The sequence below is a fragment of the Prorops nasuta genome, unplaced genomic scaffold (genome assembly GCF_024137725.1).
Source record: "Prorops nasuta isolate Cenicafe-Biocafe unplaced genomic scaffold, Cenicafe_Pnas_1.2 PNAS00014, whole genome shotgun sequence".
In the NCBI taxonomy this organism is placed as follows: Eukaryota; Metazoa; Arthropoda; class Insecta; order Hymenoptera; family Bethylidae; genus Prorops; species Prorops nasuta.
This window is the reverse complement of record NW_027116811.1, coordinates 6,572,676-6,597,635: the sequence shown is the minus strand read 5'-3', so window position 1 is coordinate 6,597,635 and position 24,960 is coordinate 6,572,676. Positions and strand designations below refer to the sequence as shown.

Here is a 24,960-nt window from a genome sequence, read left to right as displayed (position 1 = left end):
TCTATCTGGAACATTCTCCAAATCTTGTTAATTCTCCAATAAAATCTGATTAAAATAGAACACCCTGTATATAGAAAAAATACCGGAAACGAGAAACGACCAAAGTTTCACGCGCACGCAATAGAGTTTATTTCGAGAGGAGAGGAGAGGAGAGGAGAGGAGAGTCGATTCTCGCGTAGAAAGCATCACCGTTGCACTCGGTTTTCCGGGAATCAATAACAGTGGAATTCCTAGGCTAATTATGAAAAGGATCGCAGCTCGTTTCATTGGAAATCGTTGGGGGCTGACTCCCTCGGACTTGAAGCGAAGTGCCTCTGACTGGGGCTGACCTTGTGGACGCACGCTCGATCGAAAGTGTACGGGGTCCCAGACCTTGTTAGAGTGATTCGCTAGTCGCGTGTGATTGTCGGACACACAGGAAGTTAGCGACGTCTATCGAACTCCAATCAATCCACAATCTCATTTACAAAACCATCCGAACAGATTCCATCAAATTAAATATCCTCTCTCTGACGAAACACCACTCTCCCCATTATCCCTTTGAATCAGTGCGCGACAGATTGTCTCAAAATAGAATTTATCGCTTATGAGAAACAAGCGAATAAACATATAATACAGATGAAAAAAATATTAAAGCACTGATTTTCTATATGTATCTGCTTCAAAGTCGTCTTTAATATTCAATAGTTTCAATTTTTTCTTCGCTACGATCTCGTTCGCGCCACGATCGTCTCTCGGGCAGAAAAAACACAAAGAGACGCGTGTTCGATGTATGACGTCAGGTAGGTATGCATCGACGCGTTGCATTATTACGCCTTACAGCTTGCAGCTGTTCCGCCTTTAACCGTGTGACGTCATACGTCAGAAACAAGTCTTCAAAGTGCTCCCCGCGTCTTGAGTTCCGTAGTCTTACGTCAGACGTACGTCGCTACGTCTTCTTTTTCTAGGATCCCGCGCCTCGCAGTTTACGGCATTTGTCTTGGACCTGCACGTCGGAAGATACGTCGGAGAAGTGGGTCTCTGGTCTTTAAGGTCCGTTCACACATAACCGGTCCGTCACCGTACCGTATCCGTACCGTGATCGGATAAAAAAATTATTCAATACATTTCTTAAGGCCGATACCGTACGTCCTGTCACTGATCGGATACGGAGTTTGCATGCTTCCTTAAGAAATGTATTGAATAATTTTTTTATCCGATCACGGTACGGATACGGTACGGTGACGGACCGGTTATGTGTGAACGGACCTTAATGATGCAAAACGCGTTTTTGCGTGGTGTATCGCACGGACATTTAAGAATAAAAAGCATAAAGTGCGATGATACAAGGTGTTACGGTTAAATCACGCAAAGTCAGCTACAATGTTGCAGTTGGAAAAGGAGAGAGTCGTCGGAATAATAGGATCAATAAGGGAGGAAGAGAGTCGATTGTTTATTTTGACAAACGCGCAGTGATTAGTAGAGGCGGACTAATGAATTTATAGAGGATGTAAAACAGGCAGAGCGAGTGTTCTGGATTGCTTAGCATTCATGAAGTCGAGCACTTTGGAAGGAACTCCGAAGCGAAGCTCATTCGCAGCTAATGATCCTTGTCGGACAAGCGCATGCGAGAGACGCGAGCTACAACTTTTCTCATTGCAAATTCGCTTTAGCTCATCAGCTTTAGCAGCGGCACAGTCACGACCTATCAAGGATAGGTTGTTACGTTACTTTATCATATTTATATATACTATATACATTGAAGAAATAGAATATTTCTTCATTTTTAAAGAAAAAATTAAACTTGTTAAATTTCCCAGAGATTCAGCCAATAATTCCTCATTGATATATCGATGTTCTATAATTATATCGGATAACCGAGCTGCCAAGTTTTTGGCGTAATCAATCTGCAGGCTGCTAAATTGCAGACACGTCGAAATGCCAATTATATATATATGTGTGTATTGATATTAGTAGTTCGACCTTAGATAAGAGAGACGCGAGACTCGCACGAATCCACGTTTTACCCTAGAACGCCCTTGACGTTGAAAACTTTAGTTTTATTAACTTTAAGCGCAATTTAAAAGCGACCGAGCAACGAAAATTCTAATAGCTCTCTGGTGTCTAAAAATATCCACGCCATAACCAGCCGCTATTCCACTGGCGTTCAACATTCGTAACTCGGTTTTGAATTCCTGAAAGCGAAACGCGATGCTTACATCATATTCAGTGTGGAAAAAGATGGTCAAGTAAAAGTATCTTGCGGAAGAAAAGTTTTGCTGGTAGAAATTGGTAGCTATATTTATATACAGGTCTCTTTTTTTGCATATTCGCTCGATATGTTTGTATTATTTTCTTGGAAAATAACACTTGAACGCGTCGTTCATTGTCAGTCATTTATTTAGAATTCTTTAAAGAGAGAGAGAGAGAGAGAGTCACGCTCAAGCGTTTGTATACAAACAAAACTCTACAGTTTCCACGTAAATCGGCTTAACTCGGTAAGTTTCTCTTTAAAATAGGTACAAGATCGTTATATCAATTTTCTATTGTGTTCAGTCGAGCATAGACTGTTTTTCACTGCTATTTTCCAAGAAAAACACGTGTAAAGAAGAACACTCGTGAAGGAAAAAAAACCGAACGGATTTTACAGTTCCATGCATTATAATTTATCTGGATTTCGAGTCGCGGAAAAATTAATTATGCAAACCGCGGGACTTCCGAATATTTTCGCAATCGCTTCGTTGCGGACGCTTTGTTATCAGGAGTTTCTTTTCAGTCGTACGAGTCGTTTTTGATCAAAAATAAAAGAAAAATAAGGAAAAGTACGCGATTTAAAGCTAACGTAAATTTTATTTGGAATTAATTCGATTTTGCGCGAGTAAAACCAAGTTTACCGTGTGTTTGCGTAGTATTTAAGAAGAAATCGATATAATCTACTCATGCGTGATCGAGAATGTTAAGTAACTTATTAACCGGCAGTTAATCCGCTAAACGCGAACGTGTGAATTTGGTGATTGGTTTACTCTTCGAATACAAAGCTTAATGTAATATTACGATTATCTTCGGAGAAAAATAATTGCCGTTGCGTATAATTGTGAGAATAATTGGATTAGCGGCTGTTCGTTTCGAGCGTTGTAAAATCATTGCGAGGCGTTAATTTTATTGCTGGAATTATCTCGTTCGCCATTCGTCATTAGGTTTTCACTATAAACGTGTGATGCAAAATAAAATGTATAGGAGGAAGGAGAAAGTTGCTTATACTTGCAGATTCTTCCAGGAAAAATACTTTATTTTTTACGCATTTCTTTCCCGCGTCAACTCTTCCAATTAAATATGATAAATTAATATAATTTGATGACGATGGCGAACGCCTAATAAAAGCTCTTAGACAGGAGCCTATGAACGCTAATAGAGCGAAGATGCTGGACAAAATTATCTCCCTCAATTACGTTTGCCACAGTAACGACGTTGCTGTTACATCTACTTAAACACAATTATTGCAAGTTATCGAGAGGACCGTTGCGCCTGACAGAATTGCATTATTCCTAGAAAAATCCTTCGATTTTCCTTGGTACGCCCGACGAAACGTTAACGCATTTATGCGCTCTAGCTATACCGTGCATCTCTATATATATATATATATCTATAAATTTCTCTCTCTATTTCTGGACGAAACTTTCTATGAATACTCGAGGAATAATTGATGCTGAACCTTGAAGAGTGTCAGTAATAGAACTAAAGGAATTAAACTAATAATAGTTTAATGTTTATCTCATTGTTAGTCCCTTACACATAAATATATTTATGTATGACAGTGATTGTATGAAACTACGACAAGTTACAGGAGTTTGCTATTAAGTTTACGAGATCCTCGAGGTAGTCCATTATAATGGCACGCTTTCGCGCAAGATTAGCCTGGAAGGATCAATCTGAAAACTCATCTCGGTACTTTTGTGACAAAAGACGCCTACGGCTTATAAAATCACTATCTTCCGCAACGTTTCAAGTTTTCTGCTCCTTGGTAATGCTTTCGAATAGACGGGAAGACAGTTTTCCAATTTGATTTTATTTTTTCCATATACCGTACACGAGCATCAGAAATTGTAAAGCGTTGAGGCGTCTCTGGATGTCGTCATCAACTTTCCCCAACATTTTCCATCGCGTTGTTGACACGATTTTGTGCTTCTCCGTGTATCAAAATCGTACATGTATTGGACGTTCTTAACAAACGTTAACTATATATGTTTACGTCTTCTGGAGGTACCTTTAAATCTAGCGATTATGCTGGACCAAACACTTCATGGTTGCACGAAGACTCTTTTGGCATCGACATGCAAGGTTTCCGAGCAAGCCTCGATGGCTCTTCAAGTACATGCATTTTCCACACGAACTGGTTTTGCTAATGTTGGTAAGAATAACGTTGCTTTGCGAACGTCGACTATGTAGTCCGCCGGCGCCTTTAAAACTCGCGATAATGCTCGACCAGGCACTTAGTTGTACGAAGACTCATCCGTAAAATGTTGGCATGGACACAAAACGTTTTCAGAGAAACCGCGATGCATTGTTGAGGATTTTCTGGCTCTTCGAGTACGTGCATCGTATAGACGAATCGTTTTCACAATGCTGCTAAGAAAACAATGTTGCTCAACGCGACACGCGTTAACCGCATCTTCCCGAAGACCCTTTAAAATTCGCATTAGTGCTCGACCAAATAACACTCCTAAACTATATATACTCGAAGACTCGCATGGATAACGTTGGCATCGACACATGACGTTTTCAGAGAAACGACGAACGTTTCTTCGACTCCCTGTTATCGATCGGCCGTCTGCCAGCTAGCCCCGCTAAAACTGCTATATAGGAATTATGCTCCTCTCGTGTGTATGTGTCCTGATTTGCAGTTTTCAAGCGCTCTTCGGGACTGGAAAAGCAAAGCACGCTAGAAAAGCTGGGATTTCTCGCTGATAAATCGTGGGGGGGAGTAATTGAAAGATAAGTAGAGTGTCTGGTACCCTCGGGGAATTAGCGGTTGCTATAATTAAAAAAAAGGAGGGAGAAAAAAGAGGAGCGATAATTAGGCGTTTAATAATGAGCTGCTTGATATCGTGGTGACACACACGACAAAGGTGCTTAATTACAGCGTTAAAGGAATCGATCGTGCAAATATTGATCGAGGCGCAATAGCCGCTCGCTCGTGTACGTCGCTCTGCCATTTATGTTCTTGTCCAAGGAATCACGCTCGGATATCCGTTCTCGGTTATACCATTCCCTTAATTCCATCTCGAATCTACACACGACCTTGAGTTCGGCAATAAAGCTCTATACATAGCTGTAGAGTTTCATAGCGGTACGGAAGTACGTGGTTCGCATTTATTCCACTGTCCAAACCGAATCGCACAATGTTCCTTGGGTGTTTTCGACCGGGAAGACAATGACTCTTCCGTTTGCAGTGGGGCCTTTTTGTTACTTCGTGCATCACGCGTTTTGGTCATCCAGTTTCGTCAGGGTGCCATAACTTTGTTGCGGTTATCCATGGCCACGTGTAGGATGGACCTTAATCCACTCGTTGGATTTTCAACGAGTGTCATTGTCGCTTCCTCTCGCGGTGATTCTTCAAATTCGTCTCGAAATTTTGGTACGTTTTACGTCATTGACGCTCTGCGTCATTACCAGAAGTCCGGTTGTTTTTACGTCATTGGAAACAATGTTGCTACTGATGAATGTTTGCTCTTTGTTGCTGTAGTTTTTCTAATTAGTAAATATATTTTATCCACTAATGAAAAACATCGCATGTAACCTTCCAGTTTAATAGAGACGATGATCGATGACCACGTTCAGGATGAACCCTGTATCATCGTCATTTCCTCTCGCAATGGTTCTTCAAATTCGTGTCGGAATTTTGTAACGTCATACGTCATTAACACAGTGTCATTGCGATCTGAAATCTAATCATTTTGACGTCATTATGGGATCAATTTTGATACCGCAGTGGTCTGGTTCACCACGTATCGCGTGGTCGCCACTTTGTTAATAAAAATATATTATTCGCAAAGAACAAAATCATCATGCCTATATAATTATTCAGTTTAGCCTGACGTGCCCTGTAGCTTCGGTGATCGATGACCATGCGTAGGATGACTTTTAATCCACTCCTCAAATTTTCAATTAGCGTCATTATCATTTCCTCTCGACAGCGATTCTTCAAGGTGGGGTTTATAACTTTCGTCCATACCAATCAACGTCTCTCTTTGTTGCACCATACGTTCCCGTCTCTTTAATGACAAAAAATATTATTTTCCCTAAAAAAATTAAACAAATTTCTCATTGTTCTTGATTATATTTCCGCTTCTTTTATTAAAAACAAACAATAACGATACAACTAACTCTTCAAGCCCAAGTCCCGAGACAAATTGGGTCCTTTAGCATCTGGAACGCTGGATGCGCGTGATGATAACGGCTCATAAATTGCACAATTTGTTCTGGGTCAATCGTCGCGAATATACGCACCACCCTCGACGAATGGATACGTTAGCGCGCGTGCCAGACTAACTATATAGTACACGCATTACACACTCAGCTGACATTCCTATCAATCTTCCAGGCATTATTGTATCTCCTTCAATCTTCCAAACCGTTCTTCCGCCTTTCCTATACATGTACACACATAGTGGAGATGCCCGTTAAAAATTCCTCTCGAGAAATATTACGCAATTGTTCGTGACGGAGGAAGAAAAATGCAACCAACTTTCCCATTGGATTGGCTTTTAAACATTAACGAATATAGGACGATAGAAACAATAAAGCTGAATGTGACATGTAAATAAGCGTTCTGTTTCTGTTTCTGCTTCTTGACAGTGTCCAGTGTGTGTGCGTGTATAAATTAGACAGTTGTAATTCATTACTGGTACAATACATTCTCCCATCAATTCGCGATAGATCTAATCTGTCCGCTGGCATAAAACATATTCTAGTCGATATCGAACGGCCATTTTTCATTCATTACCCACGCTTAATCCAATCAAATCTGCCATCTCTGCTGGATGATCGCTTTTTCCGCTTTCCATACCACGCGAGCTTTTTGTCCCTGCGCAGAATCTATAGGTTCATAGGGTATACCTGTATTTCATCATTTTTAAGCCCGACTCGATTAAATCAAATCTCTTTAACGAATTCCAATTACGCGTCCCCATCAGCGTTATAAGCTTTTACTCGATTCGTTATTTGCCACTATTGAAAAATTGGTCATTCTATTGTCAGTTGTTACACTGTTTCACTAAGTTCCTCGTGTGTTTTAAAACGTGTGCGTGGAGTATGAGTCAGAGATGGAATTTTCTAGGGATTCGTGCGAGCTTTCGTCGAACGTGTTTTTTTTTCTCAGGTGCACGAGCGAGATGAGTCGAGATAAGATTTGCGAATGACGCGAGAGAGTCGTTGTGGCTTTACGGGTCGTCAGGAGCAACAAAGTTCCGAGGTGGAACGTCGTTAATTCGACTGATCGAGAAACAGTTTGAAGGATCCGCGTGGAGTTTTTCTCAGGTGTGCACGAAACGAGCTGAGAATGACGCGAGAACGTCATTGTGGCTTTACGAGTCGTCAGGAGCAACAAAGTTACGAGGTAGAACCGTCATTAAATTCGACCGATCGAGAGACGTTTTGAAGGATTCGAGCAGAGTTTTTAGTCGAGAGTGTTTTCTCAGGTGTGCTACGTGCGTACGAGTTGAGATAAGATTCGCGAATGACGCGAAAAGTTTTCTTGTTTCTTGCTTAACGATTCCACAGGATCGCAACAAAGTTTCAATGGAGAATTCTTTGATTCGATTGATCAAGAAACGGTTCGAAGGACTCGTGTGCGGTATTTTCGTTGAATATTTTCTCGGGTGTGCACGCAACGAGTTAAAATAAGATTCGCGAATAACGCGATAAGTTTTCTCGTTTGTTGCTTGACGGTTCGTCAGGAGCAACAAAGTTTTTGAGCAACTAAATCTTGATTGGAGCGACGAAAAAACATTTCGAAGGACTCTCGCTGGATTTCGGTGCATTCAGTTTTTTTTCAGGTGCGCAACAAAGTTGAGTCTCGCGAATTAGGAGAAAATTATGTTGCTATACAATTAAAACGGTTCTTCGGGAACTCGCGGAGTGAGAGAGTCTCAAAGGAGCGGAGAACGTTTCTGATTGATCCGATCAAGAAACGTTTTGACCTGGCCTATCGCACACTCTTGCACTTCGTGCCTACCAACACAGTTGCGCATAAGATAACGCGCACGCACTCGACAAATTATTAAAGACACGCAGCATTATCGTGTTAAGAAATGTTGGAACGCTCGGAATTGACGTCCACTTGTCAGCCTCCGTTCGGTCCACATGAGAGACGTGCTTTCCAAACTTTCTTTCGCTTTCGCGGAGTTTCACCGCAGTTTTATCAGCTTGGAAAAACTTTTTCCTCGCACGCGCTCCGGCTTCCCGCGCTCTGCTCCGAAACACAATCATTGTGAACTCTTCAAAAGTGTATTTAACCTGAGGAAGACTCTATATATACTTCCTAATAGCATACAGTGTTACGATTCATTAATTTATGCGTTTTTTCAATCAAGCTTGATTATTATTCGAGTTCGCACCGAGCAGGAGCTTCAGTATAATTATGATCGAGGTTCTCATTTGTATATTCTTGTTGGAACATCGAGGAAAATCATGATCGAGACGTCGGGTCTCTAATGGAGGAGCGATATTTAAATATAACAAGGATAAAGTGCTTGATTTTGTTACGAAATCGTGAGCGGATTTTGAGAGCAGCAAATTAACCTTTCTTACATAAATATAGATAGAAAGATCCACGCAAAGATGATTTGGATCGACGAGAATCTATACGGATCGTGTTTCAAATCCCATTTTTTCACTATGGGAATCCTACAGCTTGCGATACGAGATTTTTACACTCGGATTTTATTGGAAATTTTTAATTCAAGAAACGCGTCTATCAGCAGCAAAGTGAATCGATGGAAATTGCAGAAATGTCTCTTTACCCCTTTAATATTCGCGACGCGTACTTAATTCCATGAATATGTTTATAAATATACATATATATATATATATATATATATACTGGGTTCGTCTCGAGAAACTTATTTGGTTATACGCAACTTATTATCAAACTTATTGTCTGTGACGTAAACTTTACGTCAATCCTTCAATGGTTGCGCAATGACGATCTATCAATAACAATCCGATAGGAATAATTTTTAATTCTTCGACATTCGTAATAAATTCAGAGACTAATGCTGTGCTTGATTTATTGCAGTGGGAAAGCTCGGAATCAGAATTTTCGGACACTGAGGACTCAAACGGATCGGGGGCCGTTTTAGGTCCCGAGATACCAACGATGGACAATACTGCTGTGGACAACAACAGTAAACGACAAGCAACGAGAGTCTTCAAGAAGTCCAGCGTCAATGGCAAAATTACGGTTTATATTGGAAAAAGGGACTTTGTCGATCACATAACGCACGTGGATCCCATAGGTAGGTTATTCGAGTGACGGAAATAAATATAGTCCAAAAGGTTGGATCTCCTGTAAATCAAGTGTGTAAAACGTCACAGAGATAGAGTCTCAAATTTTATTTGTCCCTTTCACTGCGAAAGGTATCAACGTTTTGCTCGTGAACATTTTGGATGAAAGCAACAAAGTTTCGGAAAAGGTCCTGTGCAAAAACTCGACTCTTCTCGTAGTTAACGAGATGAACATTTTCTTACGTCCAAGCTTCTATGTTCTGGAAGGTTTTAAGTGGTTCGTTCTGTGCAGCGACCTTTAAGTACGATCGAAACTTTACCGCAGGGTTTCAAAGATTTACTAAAGTGGTAGTCGATCATTCCAACATCGTTATTGGGTAATGGAGCCCAAGAACTCGAGCTAAGAATTCATTTGTCCGAGTAACTGTACGTTTACTTTTTAATGCTGATGGAAAAGGTGAGCTTTGGATAATAGTACCGTGCAAAAAATGAATATCTTTTATGGTTGAGAAGATTAACATATTCTTATATCCACATCTTCGCACTTTACGACGTTACGAGTACATAAACCTATATATGCACAGCGACCTTTAGGTGTACGACAGAAACATTAACACAGGGTTAGAAAGATTTACTCGAGCGATGGTCAATTACTCCACTCTCATAATTGGGCAACGAGGTCCCAAGGTCATTGAAGAGTGTGTTTTAACGATGACTTTTTTCTGTCCATTATAGATGGGGTCGTTCTGATTGACCCGGATTACATGAAGGAGCGAAAGGTCTTCGGTCATGTCCTAGCGGCGTTCAAATATGGCCGGGAGGACCTTGACGTTCTCGGGCTGACCTTTCGGAAGGACCTCTACCTCGCAGCGGAGCAAATCTATCCGGTGGAGCCGGGGAATCAAAAGGAATTGACGCGGTTGCAGGAAAGGCTGATTAGGAAATTGGGAAGCAACGCGTATCCCTTTTACTTCGAACTTCCGCCTCACTGTCCCGCTTCCGTAACGTTGCAGCCAGCACCTGGGGACACTGGCAAACCCTGTGGAGTCGACTACGAGCTCAAAGCGTTCGTCGCGGACACCCAGGACGAAAAACCACATAAACGGTACATCTCTGAAACGTCACAGAGAGAAAACCTTGAAATTTAGGCAAAACTTTGTTGCGAGGATTTAATATTTATATCATAAACAATGTTGCTATGTACAGAAACTCAGTGAGACTAGCCATACGAAAAATAATGTACGCTCCGTCGAAGCAAGGAGAACAGCCGTCCATAGAAGTCAGCAAAGACTTCATGATGTCGCCTAACAAGTTGTACTTGGAAGCCTCCCTCGACAAGGAGCTCTACCACCACGGTGAGAATATCGCCGTGAACGTCCACATAGCGAACAATAGTAAGCGAACCGTGAAAAAGATCAAAGTGTCCGTGAGGCAGTTCGCGGACATATGTCTCTTTTCGACGGCGCAGTACAAGTGTACCGTCGCAGAGGCTGAAAGTGAGTGAGTATCTTTCGATCATTTATCCTTATCACTATACTAATATGGTGCGATAGGATAGATCCGACGAGACACCGATTCATTATTCCGATCCGACGCGAGACGGTCGATTGGTCAGGCTCGCCGCAAACTCCCTCCATTTCCCGAAGAAAAAAAAGTCTGTAACGCGTTACACTCGCAGTGGAGAACGCCGTCGTTACGTCGTAACGAAGAAGCCTCGCTACTTTGTAGATCAATAACGATCATTGAGGAGAACGGCTGTATTTTGTGCAATTAACGCTGGAATAAATTATTATCGCTCCGGTAGTTTCAAAATATATATGAACGGATGTTTGATCGAGCTCGTGAAATATTCATGCATTTACGTGGATCGATTTCCCGTAGAAGATCAATGACTCTATTGAGATGTACGTGTATTTCATACACATATAGCCTTCCGGGAGGAAAATAGACCGCGCTTTCATACGGCTGTCGAACGTGTGGGCGTATCGTGAATATTCTTGTAGGTTGTGACTTATTAAACGATTCCCATTGCTTTTCCTGTAATAGTACCTCGAAAATAGCGTGTCCAGTCGCGCGCGTTTAACCCACTTTGATTGTAATCAGTAATTTTTTTGTATTCCCTTAACTATGTTGCTACCATTGCAAATCGGACTACAGCATTTTTTCATCGTATCTGAAAGTAGCCTTACGTTTTATCTCGGGTTGATGAGAATAGTGCGTAACTCTTGTCTGTGTGGAATTCGCAAAGTTGTGTCAACCGAGTGACTGCAATTGCGAGCAGAAAGGAGTATATATATATATATATATATATAGATAGAGGGGCCTGAGGCTCCTTCGAAGCGGATAGATTCATTGGGTTTGTCAATTTTCCCTCTTGATAATAACGATAATGGTAACGACGATGTAACACCGTAGAATCGTTTAGCATACGAGATGCTTTGCCTGGAGAGTAGCATGGAGTTAAAGGAAACGTACAAGACAAAATTACATGATTGTCCCGATTAGTATAACGCTAGGTGTACGCGATAGAATGCATAAATGCTGAAAGGAATTCTTACTTGACGAAAAGGAAAATAAGATGATTGCACTGGCAGTATAGGGGTAGCGCCAGGATTCACATTGAGCAAGGTCTTTTCTCTAAGGCCAACGCTTGCTGACAACAAAGACAAGCGAGGTCTTGCTCTAGATGGTCAACTTAAACACGAGGACACCAATCTCGCATCTAGCACCATGTGAGTGCTCCATTATTGCAGGGCACATGATTTTTTTGCAGTACCGCCAAAATAATGGAAACTGGAAACAAATTGCCTCTTCTTGAGATCCCATCGATGGATCATCGTTTGTCAGGGAGTGGTATTCAATCTTACGAGTACGATCATCGAGTCATCGCGATAAAGGAAGACTTTGCAATTGAATGGAACGAAGATTCAGCGTGGCGTTTCCAGTTTCTATTTTGCGATTATTCTTCACAAGAGTCTTAAGCCCGAAAGTGCCTTTTGAAACAATGGAATGTCAGTTATCTCTTTTGGTGGTTTTGCTCTGGAGAGGAATACAAGGGTGGCGTAGTCTTGTACTAAATCTAATTATGGATCTCAGTCGGTGATGGTTCCCATACACGAAAACTCATCTCCCCACCCCCTATTACTGACCAAACACTCCTTGGTTCAATCTCGATCATATCTCCCATGTCACACTATTTCTCCACTTGTACGTATAAAGCGATAAGAAAAAGCTTTACAAGCTCGTGTCTCGTTTCCTTCGTGTATTTTGTATCCGTAGTCTGTATTGCAATGTAAACAAACGCACAAAAACTCCTTATATACTTTTGTTACGTTACTGCGTGGACACACTAGATTGCCACAAAATTGATGTTTATGTAGCTACATATACCTGTGTTAAACCTCGTACTCTGTAGATAAATAAGTGTGTTACCTTTCTCTCTCTCTCTTTCTCTCTCTCTCTCTCTCTCTCTCTCTCTCTCTCTCTCTCTCTCACTCTCTCACTCTGGTAATTTGTATAAAACCGAAGTGAACTAATGGAAAGTAATGGAAGCTTCGACAAAAGTCAATAAAGTCGGCTCTAAATCTTTAATGACGCTTCGACGAAGACCTGCGACCTTAACCAGACGAGAATAGTATGCAAAAGCGTCGTTAAATAAAATACTCGATGGAAAGATAAAGGTTTGCATGGAAGAGTAAGAGGAAGAAAGAGCGTGGATGATGTCCCTTGACGAGGATGTCGATGGATTCGCATGGACCATGACGAGGACCGTTGATCTCCACGCGAGATACGCGTTGTTGGCGCGCGTGGACGTAAAACGAGGGCTCGGACCGAGTAGAATAATTAGTTTAGAGCGGTTCTGATCTATTTGGACTGCACACGCGCACCGCATAGTACGTTATTGTGCCTATATAGTTATAGCTTCACACGTTTCTGGTAAATGTTTGTTAGGGAAGGATGCCCGGTCGGGCCTGGTTGTACGCTGAGCAAAGTGTTCTTTGTGACACCTCTCCTCGCCAACAACAAAGATAAATGGGGGCTTGCCCTCGACGGCCAGCTCAAACACGAGGACACCAATCTGGCGTCCAGCACCCTGTAAGAATACCGCTCTACTGCTGCTGCTGCTGCTGCTTGTCGATTGACTCAGATACATATTGCATATAGATCTCTTGTACATTATACTCTATATATACATTATAAATTGTAATGCGCGGCACGCTCGATGGCTCATGGCATTTCGATTACGTTTCAACTTCTCTCTTTCCTTTTCATCTCACGTCTCTAGCGACTCAACAAGCTATTTTTCTTTCTGCGGCTCTCATACATTTATATATTTCTTGCATTGTCATTAGCGAGCGTCGAGAGATGGGTAGAATGATGTAATTGCAATTAAAAATAATCGGCTCAAATGTTTTTCCAGACGCACGCTATTGCTGGCAAATGGTACTGTGATATATGTGTACGCGCGCGTATTACAGTCCTTCAAATTTATGCCTTCTTCTTGTAAACTTTAACGCGTTTTACCCAACTCTGTTTATACGAGAGGATATTTCTAGAATTATGGTTAATCACAGTTTTCTCAAATTTTCCATGTTGTTGCACTGTGATAAACTTTGTTGCGAAATTACTATAATTCTGAAACATCTTAGACTATGAATATTTTCGACGCGCATCAACGTCGCTCGTTTGGTCATAGCGCTCTTCCGTTTTATTTGGTTATTTATTGGCTGGCAGTGTTCGCATAACAATACACAGCACTTGATATATCCAAAGGTGTTGTAGAGTAGGCTATGTACGTGTAGCAGTAGTTGCTAAAAGAGTCAGTGTTCGCTTCTAAGTTAGAGTACAATGCGATACTACTATAGAAAATAGTGAATCGCTCCTCTTCTTTGACCCACATTCGGAAACAGACTCGCGCTGATGCTCTTGAGACGAACGTTGCCAAACATTAAAATCTCTTTTACTCTATCGCGTTCTTCTTGCGTTTGCAAAATAATGACCACCGCTGTGATGCTGCTTTTCTCAACGGAGCAACGTTGACGAATGACTCAGTGCGAAAGAAGCAAAAGATTGATTAAAGTCAAACAGTGTCTTATTTGTCTATAGATTCCGAAATAGTGAAATATTGTTTGAAATCTTGCATTTGTCAGACGTAAATTATTTGCACGGAAATGTTAAAAGAAAAAATCTTTTTAGACGCGTCACGATACACGAAACCATTTCCTCGAATTTGTTTCCCTAGTAGTATTGAAGCTTAACATTATTTTCCTGCATGGCACTTTATATATACGTTTTTAACGAAATGCTTGCTAATTATGCTTTCGAAGTGAAAAAAGTTCACGGGATGTACGTGATTAACTTTTAAAGGGCTCGTGGGTCTAATCGCGCAGAGATGCAAATGAAAAGAGGACTTTATTGATATAAAGTATATCTGTAATTTATTCAATTGTTCTTTTTTTTTTTATCACATTTTGAACAGTCCTGCCAGCCCTGAAAAGGTTGAGAAATATTTATGTTTTTTCCATCCGGTAAAAGTTCAGATAGAAAATTTATTTAAATGATAGAATCGTTCGAACAAGCTCGTTTATACATTCAATAAAAATTACATACACCTTATCGGATTGGGCAGAATTGTATAAGGTTCGTTTAAATATTCTTTTCTATCGACCTTTGTACCAACGGCTTGATGCGACACATTTTTTTCCATGCTGTTCCGTTTGTATATCAAACAGTCTTACTGCATTTTTTGTGAGTATGTTGCAACTTTAACTGCATGTTTGGCTTTCATGGTTAAACTTTAGGCTTTGGGTTAAACAATAATGAGTTTATTATTATGCAGAGTGGTGGATCCATCGCAGCGTGAGAACCTTGGGATTATCGTTCAGTATAAAGTCAAAGTTAAGCTTTGTCTGGGTCCTCTTGGTGGGTGAGTATGAATAAGCATACGCATCAGTTTCGAAGCTAAATTTTAATGCTAAGCGATGTACAAATATTACTTTCAATTATGCAGAGAATTAGTAGCTGAACTGCCATTCATTTTAATGCATCCAAAGCCAGAGGAAGAGGAGTCGCAACCGTCTACGGTGCGGGCTAGTCCAACTCACAACAATGATGGCGAGTTACCGAATGACGGCAACCTAATACAATTAGACACGTAAGCTGATTAAATATTTTCTTGGCTCGATCGTATACCGTTGTACCTAACATTTCTTCATTTCTTTTACAGAGAGGCTGACGAGGACGACATTATATTCGAAGACTTTGCTCGTCTGAGGTTGAAAGGGGAATCAGATGCCTGACCGTGTCTCCTTGCCATCTCTACAAAGAGAAAAAAAAAAGTTTCATTTAATAAATATTGATGCGAATACGTCCATTAAGATATTTTTTCGTCTTAATGAATATTTATTTCATTTTCTTGAGTTTAATTCAATGGATTAAATTTCATTTGATTCCAATAAAGTTTTTGTTGATTCGCCATCGGTTACTTTTGCATTAAAGTCAAGTAGACACCACGATGGACCTACTCACAGCAATATTTATTTGCATCAAATAACTTTTTTCTCAGAATATACAAAATTTAGAAATTCAAAAGTATGCTAAATTAAACAATTACTCAGACAATGTGCGATTGGCTGGAAGGGTTGTAATCTGGTCACAAATCCATAAAGAATTGTTCGAACAACATTTTTCATGACTATATAAAAACTTGTCCAGCTCAAACCAAACTGAAATACTTGCAACTCGTCTCAAACAACAAACGTCCAAAGATCTGATGTATTACATAGTTTTCGAGTTATGTAACTAAGTAAACGAAGCCTAAAGTTGTACAAAATAGAAGAAGCTTACGAGTTATTCCCAAAAAGTTGATCGAATCGCTTAAAGCATTAAATTTTTTAAAGGTGCAAAATACTCTTCTCTATGCTGAAAGTAAACGGGTATTTTTTTGTCGTTGTAATTTTAACGTCTATACGAAGCCAGTCGGCTGTTCGGTAACGATGGTTGGCAACGAGTAAACTATGTTCAACAGTGATTATTATCCAAGCATTGTGTAAATTGTTGTTTGAATATTGCTGAAAAATGCTTTCCACTCTGTTCTTCGTAACACTGTGTTTTTTTATCTTTCTTTCAACCCATCACTTTTTTCAATAGCTACTTCTAACTATTCATATAAGTATATTTATTATTGTACATTGAAATATAAACTCAGTAAGAAATACGAAAGTTCAAGTCATTACGACTATAAAAAGAGACAATTTTTGAATAAAACTTTCCATACGAAATAATAGTTTTACACGGGATTTCTCTTTCAATTTTTTCTACACTTGTATTAAAAGATTTAAACCTTTGAAAAAAATATTGGTGCTACTAGCAAACAGGTAATATTTAAATTATCAAATTAAAAGTGAATGTACCATTGCTAAATGATGCAGCGTGGCTGTATAATTCGCATTGAAATGAATTTAACGAAACTCGACCTGTAATGATCAGAGAATTCAGAATCTAGACACGTAGCTAAGTTTTCTTTTACATTGTACGATAATTACGTCTTCATAATAATAATTTAATACTCACACCGAAAGTCAAGATTACAATGAAATACTCTACTATTATTTATATAATTGTAATACGAAATTCCTTTATTCCACTTACAAAGTATATAATGTCGAGCAATTTCTACTTTTTATACTTTTGCTAAAATACACAATTTTACGTTGACGAATGCTTTTATACAAATTAATTCTTCTTGGCACGCTATACAAAGCTTGTCCCTACCGATATTAATTTCCATTTATCTCGACGCTATTTCGAACATTTTATCTCGAAACAATGCAAGCTTCATTGTTCGATACAAATTATAGCCCATACGAAATTTTTGCCCGATATTGTATATCCAGTACTGCAGCACGTATCACGCGCGACGGACTGAAAAGTTTTGAAAATATATTTGAATTGAGTTTTATACTTAAAACATACTCACACGTTTCGAGTATGACGTGAAAGTCAGTCTGTTACAACTGTACATTACGCGTTCGTAACGCTTCCTGTCAGTATTGCGATATATTTAAGTATGATTCGCATTTGCTGCAAGAAGCTTTTGCATTGTCAACACTGGCTATAGTGTTAAATAAATTACCATTTATTATGTGTCAATAATAGTATGTAATTCAATATGACCGTACGAAACAAACACTTCGCTCAGCATATTTAACATGCACATGCATAGGGAAGAACGAAAACGAATATAATTTCTAATTATTTTAGCATTTAAAGAATGTGTTGGTGAAGAGGGATTCATGTAAGAGTCATACCAAAGGAAACATTTTTCTGCGATCGTCGATAAAAATGTTTTTAGAGAACAATGAGTATGAGACACACCTACGTGCATGTTGCGTGGCAACGAAGAAGCATATGCATATATATATATTTAGACGCCCGTGAAAGAGAAATAATTATTTGTAATTGTCAAAATACTAGGATATATGATAGAAATGAAAAGTGCATAAAAGAGAATGAATGCAATCTTGTATAATGTACATGAGAGTATATTTTATATTTTCCCGCATAAATGCACTCATATTTCTTGCACGTACGAAATTTTCCAACGTAAAACTAATTAATAACTAACTTGCGAATGTGGTGTCACATGAAAATTCAATCCTTCATTGTTATATCAAAATTAATGAACAAAATTCCACGAACAATAGTGCAATTTTTTCTTTCTTTTTATATCAAACGTATAGTCTCGCTCCATCTTCGTGAAAGACTGCGATTAAATTCATAAAGCGAGATTTCACAAGGGAAAATTCGCTTTATTCAATTTATGAAATTTTTTGATAAAACCTTCGAGGAAATTTCCATGTTTCTTTTTTCGGCCATGCGAATTTCGACTGGAGCCAATTATACTAATTAAATCATCCAGCGAGCGTCATATCCGTAAATCGCTGGTTAATTATATATACGTGCATGGTAAAATATGTGAATGTGGGAATAATTTTATGCCTTAAAAGAAGCATCGCGTCGATCGGACGAAGCAAGTCAATTCGAACGGACTGTACGATGAATATATCGACTGGAAGACTAAATCAAATTGAAACGTGTGCGCGTCCATACGATAAAAGATAGAATTTCCAGACTTGAAAAGCAGTTGTATAGTTAAATAAAAAATCTCATTCTTTGTAACTACATTAGTAAACATGATTTCCAGGAGACGGTGTTCGGACAGTAGTATAAATAGTAATGCAAATGGCGAGAGAGAAGTTTGTGTCCTCGTACGCTACCAATGTCTATGTAGTTTTTCTCAAGTGAATTTTACGTATGTACATGTTGCACTGGACGAGCGAAGACTCGAGTCTCGGATGGATGGTCGCGTTCCTGGTCAAGCGGGCATTTCCCGTATGCTTCGCGAGGACAGTCGTGCGAGGAGTCGGTGCATGCGATTCTTTGTAATTGTACATTGTATTCAAGCCCTTAATTTATTAATCACTTGCATCAGGTATAACAGTGTCGTTCCCAGTCGTCGATACATCTGAGAATCATTTTGTATGAGAGCGAATGCATGCGAGATGTATATAAAACGATGTGTATAAATTAAAAACTCGTACCTATACAGTGAAATGCATAATATATTATATTGTATATGTAAAAATGATGTATTCTCGTATGGTAATAGCTGTAATAACTTAATAAATGCTGTATATCGAAGAGGGAGGCTTTTCTTTCGAATAGTCGAGAGTGCTGGTGCAGATTTCTCGTATAATAATTCTTCCGTACTTTAAATGGGCTGAGAGCAACAAGTTAACTAACTGTTGCTTGTGCGTTGGTAGCTGCAAACGATGAACCGAATTGGCTGCAAATCTGGCAATCGCACTTTCCATATCATCCAAGTTTGATCGTTACACAGAATAGCACTCGAGAGAGCGACTCCTTGAACCGAAGCTGCCTGAGTGTTCACCATATATATATATATATACTACTTTAAATAAACGAACCGAGTGTTTCCTAGATTCATGCTATAAAGTGCAACTTCTATCTTTATCTTCATTTATTAAAATTATTCCTAGGTTTAGTAGCCGAGTTACTCGTGCAAATTTCCCTCTGCGCGTTTCAACACTTTGCCTCTGTAAATAAATGAGATAAAAGCCCATAGAGAGAGTTTATTCGAGAAGGATTAAACTTTCTTATTTATAAGATAAGGAGATGCTTTAATTAAAAATACGACGATACAATAAAGATATCGCAGCTCTTTTATAAATTCCACCTGATAAGAGTCGAAGCTTATTACTGTCCAAACCTGAGAGAACTTTATTCAAGACTGCAGGCTGCAATTAAACCAACCGTTCGGTCGTTGCACAAAGCAAAAGGCACAAGGAGCCTCGTGTTCTTAACGCTTATCGCTTATTCTTACCTATTCCGTCTCTCTGATTTATAATGAAATCTATATAGCGTTGATCACTCTGCTTCTCTCTCTCTCTCTCTCTCTCTCTCTCTCTCTCTCTTTCGTCTCCCCGTGACCTTTGACCGACGATAAAACGCCTATATAAATGTAAAATTGACGAGAAACAATTTATATATGGAGCAAAGTACTGGTGAAAAATAAAATCGACGCGACGAAATTGGAATAAATCAGAGTTTTTCAAAGTGGAAAAGTGGGTCGAGAAAAAATAGATTGAAAATAAAAACAGTTGCTCGTGTACTGCTTCGAGTGCAAGAAGATGGATTCGACGATGTTGATGGACGTTCCCAGAATTAACATACAGCGAATACTCATTTCTCCCGTTGGCAACCGTCGACGATTAGGAGTTATAGTTGCAGTGGGGATCAGCAGGAACGGGATCTCGGAAAATCATGAAAACAGGATGAAGAGACAAATCGATGTTGAGACGGGAGCAATTTCCCACTGGATATTTCTCGATGGCACTTAGCAGAGATTAATCTTTGCACGTGTTGCTCTTTTTTCCCACGTGACTCGGAAAGCACGAAATCTCGTGAAGTAGCTAGCGCAATTTGCATAATTAGTGAGCAACTTTTCTTTCAGTTTCCGCCTACCGAAACCACCACTGGAGGACCTCGCGCCATGGTCTCGTGACAAATGAGAGTGGGACCTTGGCGAGATCCTTGCCAGACCTCGGAGAAGATTGGATTCTTGGCCTCCTCCTCGTACAATGGACCAACAAACTTGCAGGAGCGAACATCGAATCGCTTATATTTTCAGGCATACCTGATCGCCTCTCTACATTTTCACAACCTTCTCCCACCAATAAAACAATGTACTGTTAATATATATTGATACAAAAATATAGAAACTAATTATAGTCGAGTTTTTTGTACACTCTTCAGCTTTTATTTCCTTACACATCTCCATGTGCACGAGAAAAACGAAGAGAGCAGCGTCGAGCTTTAATTGCATCGAAATTGAAATCAACGAATGTTACAATCGACGATTAAACGTACGCAGGAGGAAATATCGAATAGCTTTTCATGCGTGCCTAATAAAATTTCAATGTTCCATCGATAAAACAGTAATAGATATTATTCGCATGAATAAAACATCTTTCTCGATATCTCAGAGAAATTAATTATGTTGAGCTGTTCCACTGGTTGAGCCTTCTCATTTTCTTATATATATATATATATATATATATATATATATATACATTTCCAGGGGGAGAAAGGTCGTGCTTTAATTGCATCGAAATCAGGCCGTGTCGGATTGTTCTTTGAAATTAAACTCGCTGTCCCTGTAGTTACGAAATTTCTTTTCTTATAACTGATTTAACAATTTGCTGCCGAGCGAAGCAATTAAGGATCACTGACTGGATTAAGCAGATATCCCAGGATTAGCTGGAATTCCTTTCGTTACCCCAGGGGAGGACTCTTCGTCTCGATATAGTGTCCGGATGACACTGTGGTAGCTAGGTGAGATGCACTGCGAGCTTAAAATTGTTATCGATGAAAAATTTTGACAACCGAGACGCTGTACGAATGCAGAGTCCTGTCTTTGCTGAAACGTTTAGACGAGGGGATGGTGTAACGAAATTATGTAAAATAACAGAAGTTTGACAGCATTATGCAAATAGGTTTACCATACACTTCCTACTCATTATTCGTGCTACGAACAGTATCGAAGTACTCGGCCAGCTGCGACCGGTGCGGGGCACGTAAAGTTTCCAACTTTTATTGCAGTGTAAATTAAAAAAAGAAGAAGATTATATTTGACCTATATATATATATATATATATTTATATGGGGAAGGGTGTAAAACAATCTTTTTAGAATTATATCGCTATAAACGAGATGGGAGGCTAATGCAATTTCCCACGATTGTCGCTCTCTTATCTTTATGCGTTTCGTTCGAATTTCAGCTTGGAAAATACGTTCACTTCCCCCCACACCCCCCCCCCCCTCCCCTCCACCCTCTGGACTACGGTAGGTAAATGGAAGTAAAGGGAAACGACAGCGTAATAAGTCGTACTGATTCGCCTTTGAAATTTACGGTTTGCAGCGCGAGAAACTTGATAAAAATAGGGTGAGAATGATGAAGCTTCGCGTTGCTATGATAAATATTTCACTGGCAGCTGTATCATTTGTTTTATTTAGCGGACCAACACTCTCGTGCAAAAAGAAAGTCAAATGTGGAGCACACTGTACCGATTGATATCGTTCCGTGTATTACAGAATACAAAAAAATTCACTATTGTGAAATACGTCGAGTGTATATACTATAATGTGTAAGAATTTGAGATATTGGAATTGTGCAGAGTTTTACGCGTTGGTGATCCTCCAGCGAGCTGTACTGGAGCTGCAGTTTATTATCTATGAGCACTCTTCATCAGGAACGAGTATCCTGGCCTAAATTTATAACATGTAAAATTATAATTATCCCCTAAACTATCCTCGTGTGCACGGTTCTTTCGACTCTCGAGCTCTTTACGATTGCATCAGCTTTTACACCAGCATTTTTATCATCGTCTTTACGACGAAGATGAACATTCATCGGGCAATTTTTGCATTAGCATATCTCTCTGAAAGAAAATTTCAATAATTGGCACTTGGAATCACACGAATGACCCAAGCTCGAAATATAAATAATGTATTTTTCAGCATGCTCGAATATAATGCTGCATGTGTTTGGTCGAAGAAAGAGTCCTGTAATTCTTTAGCTTCCACCTTGCTGCAGCCTAATTAATCGTGCCCTCTGTTTCTTTAATTAAAGAACTTTTCGAAGCTCTCGCAATTAGGGGTTGTTAAGCACTTAGAAAAACGTTAAATGCACTACGGATAAGCTAGATGGATTGGAAAAAGAAACTTTCATATTTCTCGATGCTAAAAGTAATCTCGACTATTATCGCCTGATGAAATTCGTATATGGTGCACAAAAGGCAGCGTTTGCAACGATAATAAATATATGTTTTTCAGAGCGATAGGAATGAATTTGTAAGATCCTTCGCGCCACTCGTTTTCAACATTAAAGCCGCCTGATAATTTCCTGCACGTATATAATGACGAAGCTTGGAATAAATAGCTAATAATTACGGTTTTATGCGTCTGCTTTAATTAGTCGATTCGCCATTAATTAGAAAGTACCTTTGACCTTTTGATTCAGATTTTACACTCGGTTATCATGAAATCAGTAGTAAACAGACTTCAGTGGATTTTACTCAATTTTCCTAACGATCTACTCTTGCACTACTGTATATTCATCATTATATATTTATAATATATATTAGTAATTCAGTGAAAAGCTCGAAACGATAATTTTTGCCATTTGAAAAATCTCTCTTTAGTACCAACATTCCCTCGACTCTTTATTCCTATCGCAGCGCCTGATCCAAACTTCATTTCAGAACTCGTCTTAATTAATCTAACTTGCATCTCGAAACTCATTTATTTCAACCTGCTATATCCAGGAATAAAAATTTATCAGTTTCAATTACACCTGCATCCACTAAACTCATAAAATATTTACGTCGAGAATTATTTGGAAGGAAACCCGTTTGAGGAAAATGGTGGAAATTTTGAAAATCTCTGCAGAGTTTCACAAAGGAATTTATTGTGCAGATCCAGAGAGAGAGAGAGAGAGAGAGAGAGAGAGAGAGAGTGAAATAACGATTCAGGATGAAGAAGCATTGTATTTATATATTACAGTTACAGCGCTGCGTTGTAGGATTGATAATCGCTCGATATCATTTCCGTTTCCTCCGGAAGAGAGTGGAAAATATCGGGAAAAATGCATTTTGCATTTCGTCACGCGCATATCGCGGTGGAAAATATCGCTGTTAAGTGACACGTTCCCGACGTTCGTCGAGCGCGAGTGATAAGGGAAGCGCGTGATCTCACGCTCGCCTCTGCTACTGAATATTTGATAGATTCGATAAAAATATTTCTTTCTCCGTCCCGCTCGATTCCTTCATGAAGAATTTATATTTATGAATGAACGAACCGGCAGATCCCTCTTTCGATTTACTCGTTAAGCCCCGGGCCCGGAGCCTCTGCAGCATGCGAGAAGCATTAAGGCGAGGGATGAACGAGAAAAATACGAGAGGAGAAGAAACTGTGATTTTTTTGCACGTCCAGTGGTGGATAATTGTTATAAAAGTGTAATTAAGATCGTGCGAACGGAGGGCGTGTGTTATTGTGTTTGGTTCGATAATGTGAGTTTGGCATTTAGTAGGGAAAATTCAGTGTGCAGGAGGCTGCGGAGATTCTTTAATGAAAAAGATAAGAGGATCGCTAGTTCTGATTGTATGCAAACGAAGCAATGCTGGATTATTATAAGAATAATTCAAATTATACGAATAAAGCGTTTGATTCGGTGCCACGTTTGGGGTTTAATCTGGATAATTTTGTAAAAGCAGGTCACTGAAATTTTTTAATGAAAAAAATAAGAGGGTGAATAACTTTGATTGTATGCAAACGAAGCAATGTTGGAATATTTTAAGAATAATTCAAATTATACGAATGGGTGGTGCGTGTGTGTGTATAGTGTATGATTCGGTGCAAAGTTTAGGGTTTATAACGAGGAAAATTTTTTAGTTAAAAACATAAAAGAGGTTGAATAATTCTGATTAAAAATAAGAACAAAGCAAGGTGGAATATTTGAAGAATAATTAAGATTTAAAGAGCACAAAGAACGTGCATGTACAGCGTTCGATTGGATTGAAAGCAAAAAATTCTGTGAAAGGGCGAGGGAAGAAAAGACGAAGAGAGCAAGAGGATGAGAAAGAAGAAAGCTAATTATTTGCTGGATATAGGGGGCCAAGGGAATGAAATAACGAAGGGTACATTAAAGAGGGAGCGGGAGAGAGAGTGTCTTGGCGTGCGCCGCTCCCCCCCCCCCCTCTCTCTCTTTCTCTCTCTCTCTCTCTCTCTCCATCCTGTACGAAAGCTGCACGCAGCCTCTCGCAAGCTGTCGTCTCTCTAACGTTCTCACTGGTTCTCACTCTCCCTGTTCGTTCAGTGTTATCCACGCGGGCAAAC

The 24,960-nt window shown here is 39.5% G+C and overlaps 1 protein-coding gene across 3 annotated transcripts; it reads left to right on the top strand.

Moving 5' to 3' along the window:
- Positions 1-8,386: 8,386 nt before the first annotated feature.
- Positions 8,387-19,185, top strand: krz (beta-arrestin protein kurtz). 3 transcript variants are annotated; one of them, XM_066735600.1, is made up of 8 exons: positions 8,387-8,626; positions 9,275-9,494; positions 10,219-10,588; positions 10,690-10,979; positions 12,083-12,215; positions 15,323-15,409; positions 15,494-15,637; positions 15,710-19,185. In XM_066735600.1, exons 1-8 carry the CDS (start codon positions 8,618-8,620, stop codon positions 15,780-15,782), a joined length of 1,326 nt encoding a protein of 441 aa, XP_066591697.1. In that variant the 5' UTR covers positions 8,387-8,617; the 3' UTR covers positions 15,783-19,185. The 3 variants fall into 3 exon arrangements, with proteins under 3 accessions (XP_066591697.1, XP_066591696.1, XP_066591695.1); XM_066735599.1 differs by having other exon boundaries at positions 8,390-8,626; positions 10,690-10,983; positions 12,078-12,215; XM_066735598.1 differs by lacking the exon at positions 12,083-12,215 and adding an exon at positions 13,435-13,578 and having other exon boundaries at positions 8,398-8,626; positions 10,690-10,983.
- The last annotated feature ends 5,775 nt before the right edge of the window (positions 19,186-24,960 follow it).